The 23,868-nt window shown below is 42.4% G+C and overlaps 1 protein-coding gene across 14 annotated transcripts in view; it reads right to left on the reverse strand.

Annotated features, from left to right (window-relative positions):
* ESRRG (estrogen related receptor gamma) overlaps positions 1-23,868 on the reverse strand; it is a 406,798-nt gene that overhangs the window by 344,221 nt on the left and 38,709 nt on the right. For 4 of the 14 annotated variants that reach the window (XM_080408455.1, XM_080408465.1, XM_080408469.1 and 1 more), the window contains exon 2: positions 8,025-8,070. The exons of 8 other annotated variants lie outside the window; for them this stretch is intronic. Coding sequence is in view for 2 of the 6 variants with exons in the window: in XM_080408461.1 (XP_080264587.1) it covers positions 8,025-8,070 (46 nt within the window). In the remaining 4 variants the exon portion in view is untranslated. Of the gene's footprint in view, positions 1-7,744; positions 7,780-8,024; positions 8,071-23,868 lie in introns of all 14 variants that reach the window. 2 more of the 14 variants (XM_080408456.1, XM_080408462.1) reach the window with 1 other exon arrangement.

Here is a 23,868-nt window from a genome sequence, read left to right on the forward strand (position 1 = left end):
TTTGAACTGTGGAGCCAAAAGTCTTCACTGAAAGCATCCCAGCTGTCCTAAATTTTATTCTGATGGCTAGTTTTCACACTAGCTCGAAACTTGCCAAAAATGCTCCACAAAACAGGCAGGCGGAAGGCTTCCTTTATCCAGACCTACATCAATTACTGATTTAGAGCTGTTCTGAGAACTTGATTATTAACAAATCACTTCCCGAAATTGTTATGACAAGATTCACATATGCAAATGGCAAGCTGCTCATATGTACACAGCTAGCAAAAGAAATTACTACAAAGGTTCCCAGATTTATTTATGGTTATTTCCTATTGTGCTTTACTGCAAATTAGCCACTAAAATATTAAAAGAAAGGGGAGAGATCCTGCTGCAGCACCACAGCTTTGACATACGGCGACATGGGAACACCCAAGCTGTAACAGCTCAACACGCTTCTGCCTTCCCCACCCCTCTGCAAAGAAGGATCTACCCATGCCTTCTGGCATCAGAAGAAGCAAAAGCACCACGGTAGCTCCCAAGCTGCAAATTTGGTCAGCACACCAAGGAGCAGGTAGGATTACCCCAAGAACAGCTCGGATCACAGGCTTGGGAGGATATTTCGTACTTTAAACAGGGTTCACAGTGGAGGAGGGGGGACAACAAATATATTTTTTTAAAACTTCATGCTTCAAAGCTTAAATTAATCCCTAATAATGAAAGATTAGGATGAGAACATGTAGAGAGAAGATTATCCCATGTCTGCCCATTGTGAGGCTCTTATAACTTTCCTTGAGGCGCCTGGGGTTGGTCATTGCTAGAGACAGAACAGGAGGCTAGAAGGATTTGCTGACGATAGCAAGTTTGCTGACGACACCAAGCTGTATGGTGCAGTTGACACACTGGAGGGAAGGGATGCCATCCAGGGGAACCCTGACGGGCTTGAAAGTTGGGCCTGTGTGAACCTCGTGAAGTTCAACAAGGCCAAGCGCAAGGTCCTGCACCTGGGTCAGGCCAATCCCAAGCACGAACACAGGCTGGGTGGAGAATAAATTGACAGCAGCCCTGAGAAGGACTTGGGGGTGCTGGTGGACAAGAAGCTCAACATGACCCAGCAATGTCGGCTTGCAGCCCAGAAAGCCAACTGAATCCTGGGCTGCATCAAAATAAGCGCAGCCCGCAGGTCGAGGGAGGTGATTCTCCCCATCTGCCCAGCTCTCATGAATCCCCACCTGGAGAGCACCTGGAGAGCGTTCAGCTCTGGGGCTCCCAGCATAAGAAGGACATGGACCTGTTGGAGTGAGTCCAGAGGAGGGGCAGGAAGATGCTCAGAGGGCTGGAGCACCTCTCCTATGAGGACAGGCTGAGAGAGTTGGGGTTGTTCAGCCTGGAGAAGAGAAGGCTCTGAAGAGAACTTACAGCGGCCTTCCAGTACCTAAAGGAGGTATGAGAAAGCTGGAGAGGGACTTTTTACAAGGGCATGTCGTGATAGGACAAGAGGGAATGGCTTGAAGCTGAAAGAGGGTAGGTTTAGATTAGATCTAAGGAAGAAATTCTTTGTGATGAGGGTGGTGAGGCACTGGCACAGGTTACCCAGAGCAGCTGTGGATGCCCCATCCCTGGCAGTGCTCAAGGCCAGGCTGGATGGGGCTTGGACAACCTGGTCTAGTGGAGGATGTCCCTGCCCGTGGCAGCAGGGTTGAACTAGATGGTCTCTAAGATCCCTTCCAACCCAAACTGTTCTGTGATTCTATGAAGGATCTCAGAAGCAACGATTTTGTACTTTGTACATTTCTGTTTAAATAAGTAAGACACAAATGAAAGACAATGAGGTTAATTGTTTTGAAGAAATGAAATGCCCATCCTTTGGTATCAGGCTTTATGTACCACAACCCCAAGGAGACAAGCGCACCTCTCTGCAGCTGCCCTCCTTCTCCTCCACACCTCCTACTATTTTTCATCCTGTTTGTAATTTCACTGTAATATCCTCAGGGCAGCAACCACTCCACATTTACACATGAATTAGAACAACACCTCGCACAATGGCATACCAGTCCTGATTGGACCTGGACTGCTCCTGGGAATGCTACTATAAAAAGATCTCATAAATGTATAGAGCACAGCGAAGTAACACACACACACATACCTTTTATCACAGTTAACATCACCGGAGCATTAACTCTTTGTTTTCCCAATGCAGATGGTTTGACTTATTCCTAAACTCCAGGATGGCTGCAGGATGTGTAGCTAAGACCCAGCACACCTTCACCAGCATGCTCTGTGAAGTTAGGCGTTTCCTGTGGATGTCTGTATTTACTGTTTAATCAAATGACAGAAATGTTAGGGAGTCTCAATACAGATATTGAGGTATAAGGTTGAACCTTGCTTAAGATTTCTATGGAAGATGATCCAATGACAAGCTGGGGACATTCAGGATGAGGAACCAAAGGAAGCCACATCAGTGTCGGCCCCATCATCCCTGTGCACCTGTTACAGACCTACTGGGTCTTAACCTGATTAGCCCAAATTCCCTTCTAATTTTCTTCCTTCCTTGGAAGAGGCTTTTGACCTTTGAGCTAATATTTTAATATACTCTGGAATTTGAAATTTTGCATGTAATAAACTAGCTATTTTCTGGTACTTCAGATACAAACAGCTGCCATACAAATTTTTAACTTACTCTGGTATTCAGCCATTTTATTTTTAACTGAAAATATAATCAATAGAAAGATTTGAAAATCTTTATCAACGTATTTCTATTTTTCCTAACAATTCTGACATACCAATTATTTTGCAAACTTTTTTTTTTCTGAAGGACTATGAATGGCCAATGTGGTTCACAAAGAGCAAAAGGAAAAGGAAGGGAGCAGGTGTAGGTAAGGTAGCAGATAGATAAATTACTTGAGTAGATGCATAAATTCAGTCACCCGAGCCCCCTTTAAGGTCAGTTTCCATGTTGGAGTCACTGATTCCAATATTTAATATTTAGAAAATATGGAAGAAATAGCCAAAATGTAAAAGATATTAAAAAAATCTTAATTGGAACAGAATGGCCACTTTGCCAGGCCTGTGTTCTGTGTCTGTAGGGCACCAGAAGTCCACCTTAAAAATCAAACACACAGACTACATCTGTTAGCAATCACATTAATTATCTCTCAAAATAAAATAAAAAATGTACAAATGACTTTTTGTCAACTACCAGCTGATGGACCTCTTATTTATTAGACTAAAAACTCCACACAATCAAATTCTGTGGAAAACCCAAGATCATAATTTCTTTTTCTCTGGGTCCTGATGGGTTGGTAGCATTACAGGGCCTTCACGTGCTTTTCCACATAACCTTACACTCAATGCAAGTTTTGTCTGTGCCATAAATATGGAGAGTTTCTGTCTCACAGAAACGTGCTGGACATCCCTCCTTATGGAACTTTCGCAGCCTGAGCACGTCAATTCTCTATGAACTTCCCGCAACAAATGACTTAACTCATGTTTCTTTTGCCCAGTGGACCCATGGTTCCAACCAAAGCAAACTCTACCCAGTGTTGTGCTTCCACTCAGAGGAACGATCATTCAGGAATGATCTTTTTACTTCTACAAAGACAGTAAGAGACCGTGGCCTACATGGAATAGGCTATTGACAACCCTACACTTACGCAGTCATAGTCAGATATGTGACAAAGTCCAATGAAATCCTATGAGGGAAAAATACAAATGACAGAGCTTAAAGAATACAGTTAGCTCCTAATTAAACAGCCCACAAATCTGTTCAGAACTTACAGAATTTATCACCAGAACAGGAACCTCACGACCTTCCACAGAGTCTCTTTTTAACAGACTTGTTGTCCACTGAACCAACAACTCTGTTGCTCACAGACAAGATATTTCACCAACTGAAGTACTATTAAAAGATGATTATGCACTGAGATTTCCTGAAATTGTATAACATTTGCATGGTATAACACATACTCTTACTTGTTCACTGCAGTCTGATTCAAAGTGCTATAAATATGTTTGCCCTTTCTGCTAAGCCCGCCTAAGGGATTAGCAACCCCCCAAAAGTTCAGTTGAATATTAACTGCATTAACTTTGCAGACTGTAACATACTGTTACACTCAAACAGCCTACGGTGCAGTATGGATGACTTGCTTAATAAAAAATGTTTTCATGCAAAGCCCTATTGCTAGAGAAAAAGAATTTGCTCTGTCAAAGGGGGTGACCTCTTCCATTTAACTTCATAAAGCAAACAAGTAAAAGGGAGATCTTTACAGGGATGTCCAGAGAAATGCTTATCATTTTGTCTATCAAACCAGATGGACTTCCCTCTGCAGCACAGCACCAGTTCCACTCTATGTTAGAAATTAAGTCAGTTCACCATGAAAAAAACCCGTGAAATACAGTAGCAAAGTGCCATCCACTGTAGTAGTGTGAAGTTGAAAACTAGAAAAGAAGTATGACTGTTTGCTTACTTATTTTGTTAAGTAGTACTTTGTGTGCCAGCTCCCATAAAGAAAAAAAATGTGTGCCAAATGACTTTCCAGCAGAAAGTTACACAGCACTGAAGACAAATAAAAGCAAACGGAAATATTTAAAAGCTGGTAGAGGGAGAGTTGACAGGAGTGTAAAAGGGAGCTGACTTGATAGCTAATGCCAAAAGTCAAGGAAGAGCAGGTTCTTAAACTTCCTAAGTGAAAAGCTCCCAGGCAGAAGGTAACTGGCAGTATCTGATCAAAAGATGAAGGAAAGGAAGAAGAAAGAGGAAAATGAGAAGAGCTGTAACACATTTCTGAACGTTACAGGGTATAAAGTGGGACCAGTAGAGTTGCTTGAAGTATCCAAAAGATTGTTAAAATACTCTCGAAGATTAAAAAATACTCCTTCATTACAATCACAGTAATACCAAAATGTAGAACTTTTCTATTATCTGCTGAAAACAAAAATTGCATACACATTTTCTTTGGTTTTATAAAAATAAGTAGATGAAACAAACCTGCTCTATGTTGTTGTGGGAACACGCAACAACTCTCAAAAAGCCCTTGATACCAAGCGCCACAATGAAACCTTTCTCATGCAGTCTTCAAGGATCACATCTGTATCTATTTGTAAAAACACACTTTCCCATACAAAGAGTCTTGCGTGTAATCAGAAATTAAATCAAAACTTTAAGATTTAGAAACCATCTTTCTCCATAATGTGATATGCTTACTTGCTTATGCCATTCACCATCACCATTATGTTGTCTAGAAATGAAGACCAACAATAGATGCTGGTAATTACACAAGAACTTAAACTGCAGAGAGCCTCAGCCCACAGCATTAAACTGGAATTAAAGCTCTACAGGAAAACTGAAACGTTTCACTCCCTGCAATCACCTCCCTCCCTTGCACACACACACACACACACACACACTGGACACCTGCTACCCACCAGCCAGATGGGACGGAATTCTCCTGAATCAGATCTTGGATTTTTAAGCTCAGCTTGAGTTCAACTGGATTTCAAGACATCAAAATATATTACCGTTTCACATTTTAAAAATTACAGCAATGTTCGGGGACCCCTAGTTTCAGCATTGTTTGCACAATTAGATATGTATTAAAGTGGGATTATTGCCCCAAATGTACTAATACAAATAAATAAAACGCAGCTTGACAACATTTAATTTAATTACATATGCTCACTTAATACATGAAAAACAAGCTGATTTTATATCAGCACATTAAGTGAGATTGGGAATTTAGCTAATCCGTAGTGGCCAGCAGTGTTTTTTCAAAAGTCCATAAAGGCAATTTAGCAGTCCAAACTCACTTAAACATTGTAGGAACTGGCCCTTAATGGACAGGTATCATAAAATATTAACACATGTAAGAAAAAACTGGGAAGCATTACATTCCTAGAGAATTTGCTAAGCTTGCATAACGTAACATTTACCATCAATAAAGTTTCTTCAGTTAAGAGACCTCTAGCCTGTTCTTCAGGAGGAGGTCTCTTTCTCTTTCTACCCCAGCAGCCCACCTCCACTGAGCCCCCCTTCCCTGCACTTTGGTGGGCTGCTCGCAGCTAGCAAAGTCACATTTTTAATTGGGACTGGCCTCTGAAATAGTCTTTCTCCACCTTCTCGGTTGGTCCTGAAACCAGTTTGAGCCTTGCAGGGGGGTTAACAAGCCATCGGCCAGCAGCAAGATGTTCTCTGCAGGAACCACCAGCATCTGGAAGCTGGTGCCAGCGGTGTTTCGCCAGAGCCGTGCCTGGCAAGTGCCAAGGCACAGAAATGTGAGTCTTGCTTGCTTGGCCAGCCTTGGACTGACCTTTTGTCATAACGGGGAACAGGAGTTTTGCTAGTGAACACAGAGTTCTGGTCTACACGTTTTATAAATTGATTATTTTATTGATGTAAAGTGCCCAGGTGCCCTCGTGACAGTCACTAATATAGATTTTGAAAATAAAATTAATTAAGGGCCAGTCTGGACCACCTTTACTGTCACCATGTAGTACCCTTTTCTACAAGTAACAATGCTATCAACCAGCGAGCACAAGTATAGTGTTTGTAGAGTATTTCATTACATCTCAAAACACTCGACTATGGAGGTCAAGATCACTGTCACCTATCTACACGCACACACACACACACAACTCACTCTTCTCTCCTACCTTCCGAAAGGGGAACCGAAGCACAGAAAACTTAACCGACAAAAGTCCGTGCCGAAGCGCCAGCTGTGCTGCACCGGGCTCTGTCCCTCCAGACCACGGCAAGAGCATGGCACGGTGCGAGCCCGAGCAGAAGCAGAGCAGCCTGGCACGCAGGCTAATCTGAATTACACTCATCCAGCCCTTGAAATGGTTCCTCATTAGCTGCGGGTTAATGGAGTCCCAATGAGTAGTGTTATTTTCATCCCCTGCCTACTGAACATGAAATTCATTTGCAAATATCCTGTAAAATACTGCAAAGCAAGCCAAAGAGATATGACAACATAAGAGGCATACTATTTATGGAATGCACTTACCGTCATTTAGAAAAGGAAGCTGACATGAGCAACAGCCTAAATTTAGCAACACATTTAGTTTTTATTCACTAGTCACAATGACAACATTTCAGAAGGCTACCGCACACCTTGTGCGCCGAAAGGTTCCACTGAAATCAAGACAGACTTTGATCTGAAAGGAATTTAGGATGAGCTCCTTAATGAATACAACACTGTGTTAAATTAAGGCAATCACCATCTTGACTTTCTATTCCAAGTAGATATAAAATTACATTGATTGCAGGAAATGGTGGCATTCAAACAATATTGCAATGGCCAAAGCCTGAAAGCTAAATTCATTGTTGAGCTAAACTAGGCTTTCAGAGGGCATCGTTTGATTTGAGGGAAAAAAGCATCTACAAACCACATATTTTCAATTAATAGTTTAAAAAGCACACGGTAAGAAAGGAAAAACACTGGTCAATATGCCACATGCCACTCAAATAAGCAGAGTCTCTGCATGTAGATACTCTGTGTGTGTATATATATACACACACATATATACACACACACATACACGGGTGAGAGCACACATGTGGTTTTGAGTGGTTTGTTGGTTTGTTGGGGTTTTTTTTTGAGGCAGGCCAAATTTGAGATCCAGAAAGACGCAATGTATTTCAGAACAGTCTGAGAATGCTCTTTTACCCATGCTATCTTTAATTCAAGAGTAATTTAAAATCAACAGCCCACAAAGTTAAACCTAGTTCTCTTCAAAACTCAGAAAAAGAATTCATTCGAACCCTTACCTTTGGCACCTTAAAGACTTTTGGCCATGACTTACCTGTATAAATAGAAAGAACTAATTTACTACAGAAATGCCCATGGGCAAATATGTTCTGGCTAATGAAGTGTTCAGCTTTTGCATGATTAACCAGCTGGTGGGGGTGGTGTAAAAATCACAGGGCATAAAATAGTAAGAAAAATTGATTAGCAACTCTCTTTTAAAGCACTCTATGAAAAATTTCCTTATTTTTGCTCAGCAGTTTGGAAAGTGACTGTACAGAAAGATAGACTCGAATGACTTACCAAGGAGCCAGGCAGAGACTGCACCAGGCACTCACTCCTCCAAGACCTGCATCGCAGAGAGGTTCAAGTGAAAAGCGAGATACCAACCAGCACATGGCTGGATTACTTATACAACAGGTCCTGCCACTAGTCATAAAGGTAATTTTCTACTCTATTGTGAAAGACATTATATAAAATTAAAAACTATGACAATGCTTTGAGTCAGTTCAGTTTCTTCCCCAGTGCTCTGTACTTGAGCACCTTAGCTGGCTACAGATACTCCCATGAGCCAATTTAAGAAGTGCCTCCACGTGAGCCAAGGGATTCATATGCTGCTTAGAAATAATGCACACATTTAGGTGATGCTATGTAAAGAAGGGGTTTGCACTCACTAGGGACAAAAATCCCCTTGCCCTTCCCACGCTGTACAAGGGGTTTCTTACAAGCTCACATGCTCTGCCCTCAAAATAGGACCTAATTAGTATACAAATACTTGGCAGACAGGTCATGAAAATAAATTTATCATTAACTGTCCCCTAAACCAATGCAGGTTATCCTGAAGCAGTTCCACCTCATAGACATTTGCTCTAGGTCCCTTCAGCTGGGGTACAACTGGCATGTAACAGTTTCTTTAAGAAGGAAAATCACATATTTTTACAGCACCGGATTACTTCAGAAATATCAAACAGCTGCTCGTATAAAGCACATGCACCAGTACTAAGAAACTGCAAAACTTTAAGCTACAGATAATTTGCAATACACCATAGTAATAGTCACAGTCCTCTTTACTTTCATTACTTCTATGGGAAAATGCATGTTTTACACCTATTTATGGACTTTTAAAAACCAGTTTATAGCTATATACCATGGGAGAAGCAGGCAAAGGATTCACACCTCAGGGATCTGCAGTCCCCTGGGATGCAGCCATAACGTCGATGCTGGGCCTTCATGGCTTGGGAACCTACATTAAATCCCTTTGGCAATATACAAGCAGTCACCTTATATCCATAGTTGATTTCTAACCACAACCAGATATGCCTCCCAGAGCTTCCCCTCTCATGGTATGTGATGACATACAACATACCTTCATATGCCCAGCTACCTGGATATGAATTCAATTCTTAAATCATGCTGGTATATCTTCCACGCTGTGGCTCAAACTATTCAATCCTACCAAGGGATTCTTTGCAAGAGGCAACAATTTTACCTTAAGTGAGAGTTACTGGGAGAAGAACCAAAGCAGAACTCTGAAGCCATTTTCCCTTCTTTCCACAACTCCTCCATTTATCTTAATTATCACTTTCTGAGGAAGGCAGTATCTTTTTAAATGCACCAAAAGAGATTTTTCCATGCCGTTTCACTGTAGGGGCCAGGCAGAATATCCTGAGAACAGATTGTTTCACACATACACCGTACGCTCCACCCAAAGATTCACACCAAAGAACTGTTCAGGCTTATGCAGGTTAGATAACTACAAAGATCCCATAGAGGTTTTCCTTTCTCATCGCGTACATCTGAGAAAGCTCATCACTAACTTCATGGTCAGTCGAGACTTCTAACATCAAAGTCGTTTTTGCATGTTTTCGAGGTGTTGCTGGATAGGTGGATCTTACTGCACCTGCACAGTTCTCGCTTCTGAGCCCCCCCCTAACCTTTAGAAACATTCCTACATATTAACACTTAGGAAAGTGGGCATAGAGCTCACACGAGCAAACAGAAATAGAGGAAAACTGAAAACACTGGCACAAAACGACATTTCCCTCAGTACATCACTTGGGAAAGTGCTATCTCCAGATCAAACAGAAGTTTCTAGTTAAGCAAGAAATTCCTCTTGAGTTTAAATTCTATGGTCATATTTGAATTGTGAGCAACTTCTAAAATGTTGGGTGTTTTCAGCTCTGATCAACTGGGACCCTGGCAACACTAGAGCTTGTGAACTGTGTTTGAAGATGTTTTCAAAGATGGTAACAGCCCAATGCAGTCACAACACAATTTATTAATTGCAGCCGTACTCACTAAGAAATTATGCTGTGGACTATGTAAGTAGCATCATAATTTTTGGCTAGTCTACTTGTTGAAAAAGTAAAATTTAAAAAAATGCCTGTTTTCCACAGAAAGTGAACGCTTGTTAAAATCATATTACCTTAAAGGAATCCAGAAATACAGCTACAAGGCACAGCTGTTTTACAGTTGGAAAAAAACTATTCCTCAGACCTGTACCTTGTACTCCAAACGCTTTATTTAATTATCTGTTTGTCTACTTATAAGCAATTGCTTTGGAAGAGCCCCCCAGCTCGTATATGCTGTGTGCTCTCCAGAGGGGTCAAGCATAAGATACAGGCTGCAGACTGCAGGTTTAACTTCAAAGAACATGCATACACAAAGGTATTTAGGTGCCTAATCCCACTTATATCAACTCTCAGTGAAATTGATAGACGGTAAGCACCTCGGAGGACATGATCCTTTGACATTAACAGGGATTCCTCAGCTGGATCTGGGTCCGTGCTTTTTTGGACAACAAACCAGCAGAAAATAAAATACTTTTTGCTTCATGGCCTCCTTATCCTCTCCGATATCAGAGTTTCTCTAAAGTTGACCATGGTTCCCAGCAGAGGACACAACAGCCAAACAGGCTGGTCTAATTAACTGGAGTTTTTCATACTAATTAGTAACAACAAGAGCATAAAGCAATCAATAGGACACCTTATGCCACTACTGCTTAAGTCTGCTCTGACTACCTCTGGTCCAGCCATACCCTTGAAGCATATTTGGAGGGTTCTTCCTGCTACCCTCCCATGCAGCATCAATTTTTAGTGAGGATAATCTTCCTCATTATACTAGAAATTGATAAGTAACATTGTTAACCTATGTGATGCAGCTAAAAATCAGGTGTAAAGAGCATATCGAGGAGTCAAAGGATTTTATTTTTTTTTATGAAGTATTTTGACTACCTCTAACGTGATTATATACTTGACCAATGGGTAACACAGTATGATATTCACCCTACTGCAAACAAGCAGCGTACAGACTTGCATAACACACACGTCCCACTCCAGCTCGAGGGGAACCACGCTCTGTTGCTTCACTGTATGTTCAGCTACTTCTAACTTCATACGACAAAGCAACGATTTATTCAAAAGTCATTTTAAACTCTCCGAATAACTTCTGAAGGACAGCTGGCAAGAAAGTAGTATGTTTGAAGACAAGATAAATACAGAAAACCTGTAAACCATCTTCTCCAATTGAGAGACCAAACTGCTAAAATTAGTTCCTGGAATTTCTCCTTTGGGTGCCAGTTTGAGTCTTGTTCCAAATGACCACTAACTAATAATCCTCCTGACTTTGAAATAACCTACAGCTAGTCAATAAGACCTATTTGCCGACCAGGTGCATGTAACCCCCTCTCACAAAACATCACATATTTGTAACCTTATTTAAAAAAAAACTCATTCCAGTATCCCAAAACTAACTGTACAAACACAAAGAACTCAGATGCCCTCTCAACCCCCATTGGAAGTGACAAGTGAGTCCTTCTAAAATTGCAGACACACGCTGTCAAGTGCAGGTGTTTGTAAACAAGTTTGGAAATGTTTCTAATAATAAACCATAAGAGTTAAAATTAGAAGTCCAATCCGCTAGCTTTAAAAAAAGAACTTCCAAAAGGGTTCATCTAAATGAAAGCAACCAGTGATGTTTAATTTAGCCACAAGAGCCGAATTTCTGTGCAGAGTGGCATAGTGCTCTTCATCAAACTTTCCACTATGAGTTACAGTACATTTCCTTGGAAGAAGAAAAAAAAAAATGATAAGAATGTTAATTTGCTGTCATATTATGGTATTCTATATTTGTATGTGCGATCTAAAAATACCCTATTCACAGGTCTCTTGCATTTCATGTAATTACAAAGAAGGAAAAAAAAATGTGTTTCCAAAACTTCCGAATGCATCTTGGCTGCCAACATCATAGTTCAGCTTTTATGGAGAACTTCCCACGCTGACCTCCTGAGAACTGAACCCAAACTCTGCTTGAAGGAGCCTTCCTCTGCAGGATTAAGTTCTCCCTGACAACGTCACCTACTGGAAAGCCTGGCTTGCCCTGCCCTGGCACAAACTGCTGGGGGATGAAACTGGGGAGGGCAAAAGTCACCCTAGAGCTCTGGCTGATGCAGACCTCAGGATGCTGCCACTGAACTGGTGATGTCTTGGTCTTGCATTCACACTCTGGTGGGAAGGTCAGAAACGTAGCTCTGAGGAGCCACCTACTTTGACTGACACCTCAGACGAAGGCTGGATGGAGGCTAATCCTGTGGTCCCTGTACACCCCAAATTGCATTTATAATGCACTACGATGAGATTGTGCAGGCAAAAAGATGGACTTTACCTCTGCAGAAGCTCTGGGAGAAAGCAGAGCTTTTACCAGACTCAAGGGGAGGTGGCACTCTTTTCAGGGGGAAAAAAAAGTTAATACTGGAATTTCTTGATTTTCACATTGTTTCTCAAGGGAAATACAACAGCACCTTTGAGCACGTCAGAATAGCTTCAGCTGATTACAACTGAGCAAACATCACATAATTTCAGAGAGGCTTGACTATGGTCTTGCTTCAAGCCAGGGGTAGCCTCTTACGGCACCGTCCTGAAAATAGCCGAAATGGGAAACGGATTAAACAGCAAGGACCTAGTCCAGCAATAAGGTGGGCCTGGCCCTGCCTAGCAGACATCCCTCTGCTCCCCACCTACAGCACAGGCAGGAGATGCGATGGACAGGGGGACAACCGCTCCCCTTGGCCCCTGCGCAGCCAGCCGCCGCCTCCTCCTCTGCTGGGGTGTGATACCACAGAAATAAAACCCAAACCCATCCTCCTCAAAAATCAGGACAGAAAGTAAGTTGCCCTTATCCCATCACACCGAGGGAGACATTTCACATAACAACCACTAGCCAACCTTTCCTTTTTCTTCCCTCCCTTTTCTTTTTCTTTGTAGTATTTGCTGTGTAAAAATAATAGCAATTTCCACATTTTTTTCCTGGACAGCATTTTGGAACTCCCTGCCTCCAACAAATACGCCTGTACCGGTTTAGTGCCTATCTTGTAGCTAGCAAGCACAGCGCTGCATCAGGACCAGAATACGAAATGTGCCTTCAAACTGGGAGCCTTGCAGGTGGCAACATCCTTTGCTGCAAGCCATGGATATAACCTGGAGTTGCTTAGCACTTGAGCGTTTGCGTTTGTTGGTTATTTTGTGCGTGTGCGCTACTGCCATCAGTAAGGGATGAAGAAGCCCAGTTCTCCGCTTTGGTGAAGGGAGCCCAGTAAGCGGGAGCAGAGCCCACCTCACCTGCAGCTGGTGGTCGCTCCCCCTCTTTTTCCTTGGCTTGGGAACCTGGTCCTCCCCTTGGCCGGCTGGCGCAGTGAGAGCTCCCCCTCCTGTCCCAGCCTCACCCGTGTCAGACCTGTCCTGCGGGGTGCCCGGCCCCAGCAAGGACGCGGCTTCAACGGCAGGCCGGGGGAGCCAGCTCTCCGGCTAGAGACTGGCACCAAAATTAATTCCCTGGGGGGGAATAGTATAACCTTCCAACTAAAACCTATGTCGACGTATTTCTTTATTAAACGCATATATGTGCACATGCACTGGTTTGTATACATACTCTGACATGTATATACTCTATATAGTATATACACACATATATATGTGTTCACGCACACACATACAGCATTGCAAACCTTCAATGCTACTCATCTCATTGCTATTTTCATTCAAACTAAGTATAAAAACTGTTAGTTTCTACAAGCCCATCTAACTTCTGAAGCTTCTAACCTTCTGCATGTACCTGTACTGTGTTCAGCTAGAAAAGCGTTTTTTCCTAAATGTATACATATTGGAGCTGTGTTTGCAATTTTTTAAAAAAAACAGGCTTGTCACTGAGTATATAAATATTTTAATTAACAATAAGTATGTATTTAGGAGATACTGCATCAAAGTCTAGATCAGATAGGGCAATTAACCCATTACAGTTTTTCCAAGATATCAGATGAAAGAAAATACATGTAGGAAATGCTTAATAGGACTTAAATTAAGCATTTGAGTGCCAAAATAATCTCTGATAGTGATTTATTTCTAATATTTTCTACATGCTCAAAATGAAAGCACGAAGAGCAGCACAATTGCATGTATCTTCTACCAAAAATAGCCGAAAAATACTATAGAAGAGTGCCTGCTGGGTTGGTTATAAAAGTAAAGCATAATCCATTAACTGCTAATTAGAAGCATCAGAAGCAGGCTTTGCTGCAATAAGAGCTGGCCCCTAAGTAGATGTTTCTGTAACCATTTAAAGGCACAGGGGTTCTCCAGTTGCTGAGAACGGAGCTTGGATGGTTTCAGCATAAAGGCCATGTGAAAAGAGACCATGGCACTTGGCCATGTTACCCAGCTGTTTTCTAAATATGATGACAGGTGCCATTTTTTCCATTTGATCGTGGAACGTAATACATCTTCAAACAAATTTTCCCCAACTAGTCTGGTGCAGTTACATTTCAGAGTTTCAAATATAAGAATGTTTTTTTTTCCCCTCTGACAGACGCATTTTGCAGTCTTCGGCAGATATTTCATTATCTGCCTTTTTCTCAAAGCTGAGTTTTGTTATATGTATTATTTTGCTTTTTACTGCTATTGTAGGAGGGAAAGAATAAGCACTTGGGCAAAGGATTTAATTCTGGAGGAATTAAAAAAAAGAAAAAGAGAAAAGAAAAAAGGGAGGAAAAGCTACTATTTATAATTAGACTTAAAAAAATTGACTTGCAGTAAGGAAGGATTCTTTTCCTCTCTGTCCACTACTTCCTAAAGGATGACAAGTATTCCCATAATTTTTCCTATTCTTTATCTGAACAACTACCTGGTCAAACCAAGCTCACTTCCAGCTACTGAAGGCCAGAAAAGGCCTTTTGATCCAGTTGCCTATCAAAAGGCCTCAGGGGGTCAGGGCAAACAAAAGGTGAAGCCAAAAGAAATGCCAGTACCACCGCTCCCTGCAGAACCAGCCATGACACAGAAAGCAGCAATTACGGACGTGAGCAACAAAGAGACGGTGCCTTGAAATGGATGACAGGCTCCCAACCCCAGCCATGCTGGATGCGGAGCCAAAGGGAGCTTGGCTTCCTCCAGGGCTTTGAGTGGCCTCGAGCAGTAGATGATAACAGGATACAGGTCAGGCTGCATAACTTGAAGAATCAGGAAAAAATTAAGCAGATAAACTTCCCCTGTTAAGAAAAGGGACATAGCTAACACGAGGGGAAACAGTTCAGGTCAGAGTTTTGGGCTTTTCATCTACATGGATCAACCAACTAGTAAACAAAGGAAGAAAGTTTGTGCGGGGCAGGAAACGAGGCCATTTAGGGTTTTTCTCTCTGCCCTATTTTCATCTACAAACACAGAAGAAACTTGTTTCTTTCTTTTAAAATGGTGAAACAGGGTCATCCGTTAAGAAAAACTAAGATGTTAAAGAACCATTTTCTGAAATCAAACGCCTAAGAAACAATAAAACTACAACTACAGGAGAAATAATGAAATTAATTTTAGCTTAAACTGGTATCTTAAATATTTGTTAACCCTGGCAGCAGCTTTTACAAGGTAGATGAGTCTTATCTGTTTTTATTCTGTATGTAAGAAACAACCATAAAATGCCCCAAAGCCATGGAGGGAGTCAGTGTCAAAGACATGATTAGTAGTTCAGAAGTTATCTGATTCGGGTCACATGGTGTTCCAAAAAACATACCTAAATATAGCATGCAAGAGATCTGCACAAAGAGCAATCCCATCATGGGAGCACACTAAACTCTCCACAAAACTAATTAGGGTTATTTTGAGGCAACCAAATGAAAGCGAGGAGGAAAAAATCAGCCCCTGCCCTGCCCAGTTCTGCAGGAGCAGATGTCGGCAGCGTGAAGAAGCACCAGTCTGGCAGCCCAGGCACATAGGGAGATGCTCCGGTTCCTGGGGAAAACCCCACACGACACCAGCGTGGAAGGTGGGTGGAGGGCACAGTGTGGCTGCAGTGAGGAACACAGCTCACTGGGGGAGAGGATAATCCTGCTGGTTCAGGGACCGGCAGGTAACGTAGGCGTAAATATCCAGGCAGGAAACCAATACTTGGGCTTCTTCTGTAGCTATCAACGGCATCCTTCTAACAGAGAAAACAAACACCTTTCTGGAATGGGAACATCCATGAAAATTATACTCCCAGCACAGACAAAGACTCTGGGAAAACCCAATGCTTCCCAAGGCAGAATGTAAAGAAATTTCCCTGCTGTAAGTTGCTACCTCTGAAATTCTCCATTAGGATTACCCCTAGCCAGGGAGGAGGATTTTCTCTGAAACACAGCCTTATAGTGCTAATTTTAACAGCCTTCCCTACATTTAGGGGACAGGAGCGGCCTCATGGAAAAGCGTACAAAAGATCCTCAACAGGCAGCAGAAGGAGAAAGTGAGGCACATTCCTCGCATCTCTTGGACTTTTTTTGGTCCTTCTCTGTAGAGTGGCAGCGCTGTTCCTTACATTTCCTGAACATCATTCAATGTGAATGCCATTTGGCTTCAGACCACCACTGATCTACAAGCTGGTTTCAGCAAGCTGCCCCGGTTCAAAACTTCCCTATAAAACTTTGTTTAAAGAATTCAAAAAGTCTGCTCATCAATGCCACGGTGAAGGTTTTAGGATGACCACAGTGACAGATTTCCCTCTGCACCATCCTTGTTCCTATGTACCAGGGGAAAAGCCATTCTTCACTCAAGCATTAGAACAAGCAGGACAACACCGACATTACCTTGAAGACCCCGGCAGAGCTGAAGCAGGAGTTATGGAGAACAAGGGAGAGAGTAGGACAAAGCTGAGGAGAGCCGGTGTTGTGAGCAGCGCTGCTGTCAGCGGGTAGAGAGCAGGCTCTCAAGCCCAAACCGTGTAGCAGGTGCTCCAGAAGGCAGGTAACGAACAGTCTGAGTGCGTGTGGGACACAAACTGCAAATTTCGGCTTGAACGCTTCAGGCCATTAGCAGGTGCTTCAGGCAGTCATCCAAATCAAAGTAAGAAAGTGGAAAGAGCCAAATGCTGGTTAAAGAGGTTTGCAAACGCAAAAATCACAGCGCGGGTAGTTGTGGTTGTGGGAGCAGGCTAGTAAAAAAAAAAACAAACACACAACAAGCATACACAATTTTTGTAAAAAAGCCTGTGTTGGGGATTTTACTGTCCTGTACTCAAGCCCTGAGATGCAAATGTTGGCTGGGATGCTGAGATCAGCAGTTATATGTCCTCAGGTGGTTAGAGACAAGACAGAAAAGAGCTGGCATTTGGGGAAAATAGAGGGCCCATTTGATAACGCTTCACTTGAGCGTAAGAGGGTTTCCCCTGTGGGTATTGTCCCAAAGAAAGCTCCAGGCAAGTTTAGACTGGTTCATTACTTGTCACATCCAGAAGGTGAGTCAGTTAATGATTACACTGACTCCCTTTTGACTTCAGTTTCACGTGTTTTCAACCCGAGAACTGCACTCTCATCAAGTCAAATCCCACTCACAACAAACTTTAATACAGAGGGTGCCTGCTTTTTAGTCGCTCACAGCACATCTACAGCTATTTTATTTGTCAGGGTTTCACCATATCTTTGTATGCAAACTGCACCTTTGGTAGCTACTACACAGCTCTTAAAACCCATGGGGTGGGGGGTGTCACTTTTCTATGTAACAGTACAGGTCAGAGACCTGGCGCTTGCTTTTTTAGGATTAGTCTCCAAAAGGCCCAATATTGGAGCCCTGAAGGTTTCCTTAGAAAAGCTGAATATCTGCTTCCTCAAGGGTTAATTCCCTGAGGTCTCCTCAACCTGGAACAACACCACTTGGTTTAAGTTACCCTATACAAACGTAACAAATGGGACTGGCTACCCCAACAGTTGTCGATGCAGGCTAACTATATCGGCCAATGCTGGTATATTTAAATCAGATGGTCACTTGAACATTATTGGTAAAGTTCTCCTCGCTGAGGGTTGCATCCTTTGCCAGAGGCTAGCAGGCTTGACAGAAGGAGAGAAACAAATTCCTTTCATCAGAGTAACATGAGTCAATATGTGGAAAGATACTTCCATCTGCTCTGTGTTTCTGGTGACATGACATTACCGTATAATTTGGTATACATTTCTAAGAGAATAGATAAAACAAGATGGCTCGCAAGTATTGTTTATGGCTCACACCTATAGGAAGTTCTCTCAAACCATTTTCAACGTACGGCACTGTAAGAGCAGCTAAGACTCGCAACAGAAATGCTGGGGGGGGGAAAACGTTACTGTTTATTTCAGAGAGTTATAGCACAGACAGACATCTATGGTGCACTTCTGAAAAGAAACACGTTCTATTTCTCAACGTGCGCTTCGAAAAGGCACATTTGGTCAGCTACAGAAATCACCAAAGGAACCTGCTGTGTCCATCAAGGCACAGGCGCACACCAGGCACTAGATGTAACCCATCAGCAGAGTGGCCTGTGCTGTTTCCGCATTAATTTTGTGTCCCTGTATGTTACCAGAGCCCTGGGACTTTCATGGTCTGTGGGCAGCAAATCAGCTGAGCCAAAAGGGAAGGTTCCACCTGACTAGGCCAGTAGGAGCTATATTAAGCTTGTCTCAGCTGGAGGTCATTCTGCATATTATGAAGGCTGCTTTCTTGGTCGTTGGTCAAGCAATCAGTGTTCAGAAATTAAGAACCTAATTCTTGTAACACCCATAATACGCAGAACAAAGTCCAGACCCTACGTATGTAAAGGTTTTCATTTCTAAAATGTTTGACCAAAGCCATTTCTTTCAGGGCCAAGCAGGCTCTTGGGTTTGATAAGCAGTTCCCTCGTGTCTCATTTCTAATAGGCTGCTGGTAGCCCTGCAGCCAAGAATTTATTTTCACAATTCCAAAACATTTTTTGATACTTCCTGACCAAATGGCTTTGCAGTAGAAATCGGTTTCTGCCACCATCTGTTGTTACATAGTTCGGAAGTGCTAGCATTTTCCTTCAAGAGGCAAGAAGTTGGGGAGGATGCATGGCCAATCCCAATGGAATAGATATTCTTTTCCTTACTGTCACTTTATAGGGAAGGCTTGGCCTATTTCTCAGCAGCTGTGAAATTGTCATCAGCAGGATTCTTTACAAAGCTTGGTGGCATATGGAATATATTGCTCACTTCTTCATACTGTAAAAACAACCTTGCTGCATTACTGAGCTAGGCAAAGAAAGCAGGTGCTTGGTTAAAAAAAAACACCATCATGAACCAAGCCTCCATAGACTTTGTAGAAACTCTACGGACAAGGATATTTTGGCGACAATTATATTTTAAAATTAACTAAATAATATTTCAGAGGAGTTCCCAGGCTTCAGAGGTGGGACAGTCCCTTAAGAACGAGCAGGTGAAATCACCGTGTCACAGGGTAACATCATATTCTGCCGTTCACAAAGGTGACATCGACATTCCACACCGAAGGGAAGTGCCATCCCCCCTGTGAGACGTTAAAACTGCAAGGGTCCAGTCCCCATTTCTGGTGCAACAGAAGAATATTTATTTAACATCAGTTTTAGGCCATCTCTTTTTGCCACAGCCTGGCCTTAGTCTTACAGCTGTGGACTAGCTGAGAAGTAAATTAAACAAAATAATAACAACAACCACCACCCATGGCATGCTGGTGACCGTGCACACTGCATTACAAACACAGGGCTAGAACTGCAGCAGTTCAAGTTCTCAGTACGGAAGACATTCAAAGAGCAACAAGAGAGAAATAAGCTTGTTGGATTTGCTTGACTCTCAAGCACAAAGTACTCAACAGCATTTTCATACACTGCCAGAAAAAAACTAAAAGAAACTGTCTGAGACGGGATTATGAAGAGATGTAGTTAATGTCCCCACTGCTATATATTCCACAGTGACTGTCCCCTAGCTATCCAGATGCATACATACACACATACATGTTCACGGTCATCTGTGTTCTGCCCTATCCAGGACGGCCACAGCCAGTGAAACCAAAGCGCCGCTTACACTCACAGGCTTGTTTGGGACAGCAGCAAATGGCAGATGCTTCGCGAGGGTCATGGGGCAGGCATACAGTGACAATTCCCCAAGCTACTCTTCTCAGTATCCATCTATTTGCAGCTCAGCGACTTCCTTTTACACAATACATACAATTTTTCCAGATTAGCGATCCGCTTTTAGGAATCTTCACTTGCAGTTATAGACTTTTTTTTTTAGAGCAAGGGTCTCCAGCTACGTTGCACGTTCCTGGTACTAAGTGAGCTATTACATACGGATATGAAGAAATCCGGCCTGCTGCCCTCATCCCAGAGAAAAGGGCAAAACAAGTATTTGGACAACACATGCTGCCTGAACGGCTGCACAGTCTTCTGCACACAATCCAGCAGAGAAGAGGGCTCTGCTGCAGCCATTACGTTGCACGGCAGGGGAGATCCTCCTGTGAGGGTGACAGTTTGGAAGTTCTACCCTAGAGGTTATGTTTTTAAGTAGCAGGTATACTAATACAGTTGTAAATACACATCTGTGGGGCTCTGAAGCTACCCGTTAGTCTCCTGTCCCTGTTTAGAGAGGACACTCAGCAGAATGGGACAGAGAGCACCTCGCAGGACGCTGAAGAAGTACCAGCTACATGGACAGTCACAAGACAGCATGTACCTGTCACCTCCCCACAGCAACGCACCAAGAGGGTCAGTGCTCGTCTACAGGCGTCCAAAACACTAGCTGGAGTTCACGGTTCAATGCATTTGCTATTTATGCACCTCCTTATTGCACGAGTAGCTGCTCTATGCTTTACCACCCGATAACATGTGATTAAGCTTGAAAAAAAAGAGGCTGAAGGAAAGAGCCAGCGTGCAAGAACAAAAGGCTCTCCTGGCAGTTTCACACTCATGTAACACACAAACCAGAAAATAATACAGACTAAAGCCTACTGTCTGACTAAGCAGCCTAAATAACACCTAGCTCTTTTATAATGCTTTTCATCCAGAAATCTCAAGATATTTCACAAAGGTGTGCAGACTGGTGAAAAGCCAGAACGCAGACAACCCACTCCCTGACTCCCAGGCATTTGCTCTTTCCATTAGACGAAATCAGGGCCTCCAGGTATGAGCACACTTCTGTTATAGTTGACATGGAAAGATGCATACATGCAGCAAAGGAATAGTTTTTCCTTAATTTTCTATACACTGATTGCTTTTAAAACCTTGTTTCAAACACCCTGTGTTTGAAAAGAATAGCTCAAAGTGCACCTATGCTACTCTAGCTACTACTACATGTATAATACTTCATGTAAGATGTAAACCTTTCACAGTAGGAAAGCAGACAATAATCAAACTATAAATGCCTCTTCTCGAAACTTTTATTCTTTTCCATGTATAAAGGAAAAAGTAGGTTTTAGCAATCGTCAAGACAAAACAAAAATGATTATGAAGAAACAAAGAGAAAACCATGAAGAGTTTGCTAGAAATAGGAAGAAGTCAATACTTCCCTCCAAAAGAGACAAGCTTGCAGAAATTATCACAGAAGTAGGGTTTCACAACAAAATTCAAATGGCCAACACGGAGCAAATAAAGATTTGGAAAGCTTGAAGTGTTACTTTCAGTATAACCTGTCAAAACCAGTATGGAGAGCAACACGAGTCAGTCAATGAAACACACCAACATTCACCTGCAGTCTCCAATCAGAAAACTGCTCCGCCAACAAGCAAGTTTTGATTCTCGCTACGAAAGTGGGAATCTACCAGTAACACCTCAAAAGACAGTAGATAAATTCCAGTTTCTACACCTATAAAACCACATTTCTGATTTTTGAGTCTTTGTTGAACAAATGCTATTTAGCATACATCAATGCCCATGGGCTTCTGAACAAAGGAGGGAGGCTAATATAAATTGTGTATGAAAAAGAACATGTCAATGTTTCTTGCATTGGTTTTCTTTTATAAGGTTTTCAATGAAAATAGTATTGTTCAGAACAGAAAGTAAAAAATCTACCCACATTTTATCTCCATTCTCTCCAGTTACAACTGCTGGCGAACGACTGAGTTTGCGCAAACTCAGTTCAAAGGAGACATAAATAGCATCTTTTTAAGCTGATGATTTTCACCACAGGCCATCTAAAACAGGTGTTAAGAGTGGCCCTAAAACAGATCCCCTCTGCATTCACCTAAGTTCGTTCATTTTTGGTTTGCTCCATTTTAATGTATGTATACAACCTGTGTTTTCAGCTTGTCTTTTCAGCCCACTCCTGTCCTCTGCACTCCCAATCTGTCAGCCAGGCTCCAGGGACAGGAATTAAAAATGACCACGTTTAAAAACTCTACCTCCCTGTGTAACAGACTTTATAGAAGCAGAAAGACTAAAAAGCTGAAAAGTTCCCCACGGTCTTTGCCTATTAAAGCCCACAGCTTGGCAACAGCAGGCCACGTTTTAATGTCAGAGAACAGGGCACTGGCTTGCATTTCCGTGCGATGGGAAGTGCTGGGGTAATCCTGCCTCCTTACATTCCAGATCACACCGTTTGTGGAGAAAGTCAGCAACACTGGGATGCTCAAAACCACCCTGTAGTATTACATGGAAGACGCAAGACGCTTGCTGAGAAATAGTGCTGACACCAGAATACGGTTGATTCAGCACAAGTGATAAAAGCTTATTTTTGGTTGGCTCAGGCAGTATTTGATTAAAATAGGATTAAATATTAAAATGCTTAAAAATCATATTATACCCATCCCACTGGGCTGCATCGTTCCCCATCTTACAATATTTTCCACCACTAAAAAGAAAGGGCTAAGTTTCTGTTCATCAAAAGAGCAAAGAGGCAGGGAAATGCAAGGAAGTCGAAGGAAGGATTCCCTCAACTGGCAACCAAACAGAAGCCTTCTGCTATTTCCCACTGAGAAGTAACAGTATCTGGGCTATAGATATGCTTGTCAAACATATCTATAGCAGGGATAATTAAGTTAGTGCAGCAAACTAGGTGCATGCTTTGAAGTGTTCATGCAGTTGCTATACTAACCTTTCTTTCACCTGGTAGGTTAAGCTCACCATCTCCTCACACATATTTGCAGGCTTGTGACCTATCCTCTGTCCTCATTATCACATCGTTTCTGATAGCTGAACGTGTTGGAAATGATATTCAAAGGTTTTGTTATAAATAAGGGAGACTAACAGAAGCCTAAATACAGACTTCTGTCAGGGAGGAATAACCACCTGTTATTTCTTATGGCTCCTTTCTGTCAAGGAATTTGCGTACTTTACAAACAAATATTCTTACAAGGTAGGTATTGCTGGTGTTCCTTTTTTGAGGCTTCCTATGATTAGCACCCAAAATCTTGATCCTCAGGTTCCTAAAACCGGGGAAAAAACCATCCTTGCCCTACTTTGCAAAAAGCCCCACAGACATTTCAGTTTCTGTGCTGGCATCACTCAAAATAACAGGGTCAAAATATAAAATAGAAAGCTTTAAAACGCCCGTCTTTGGCATTATTTTTTTATTCCGTAATATTACTAGCAGTGATACCCTTCCTGTAAAGATCAAACCTAACGCGATGGCAAGGATTCTGTTGAATTCTGCACTGGGGTTTCTGTCCTCGGTGAGAAGAGCACCGCAGGAGAGCACAGCATCTATGACAATATGGAGACTTGATTCCCACTGATCTCAGTGAAGCCAAGGCTTTATCCCCTATGCTTTTCCATACACCTGGAAAATGAGTTCATATGCAAAGATCCTCACTTAACTACATCCTCCTGTAAATCAGGGTGCTCTGCTGCCTGTTCTTCACCCAACTCAGTAGGGGCCTATCGCCAGTCTCACCTTTTCTACACTAGG

This window comes from Falco punctatus (assembly GCF_963210335.1).
Source record: "Falco punctatus genome assembly, chromosome: 12".
In the NCBI taxonomy this organism is placed as follows: domain Eukaryota; kingdom Metazoa; phylum Chordata; class Aves; order Falconiformes; family Falconidae; genus Falco; species Falco punctatus.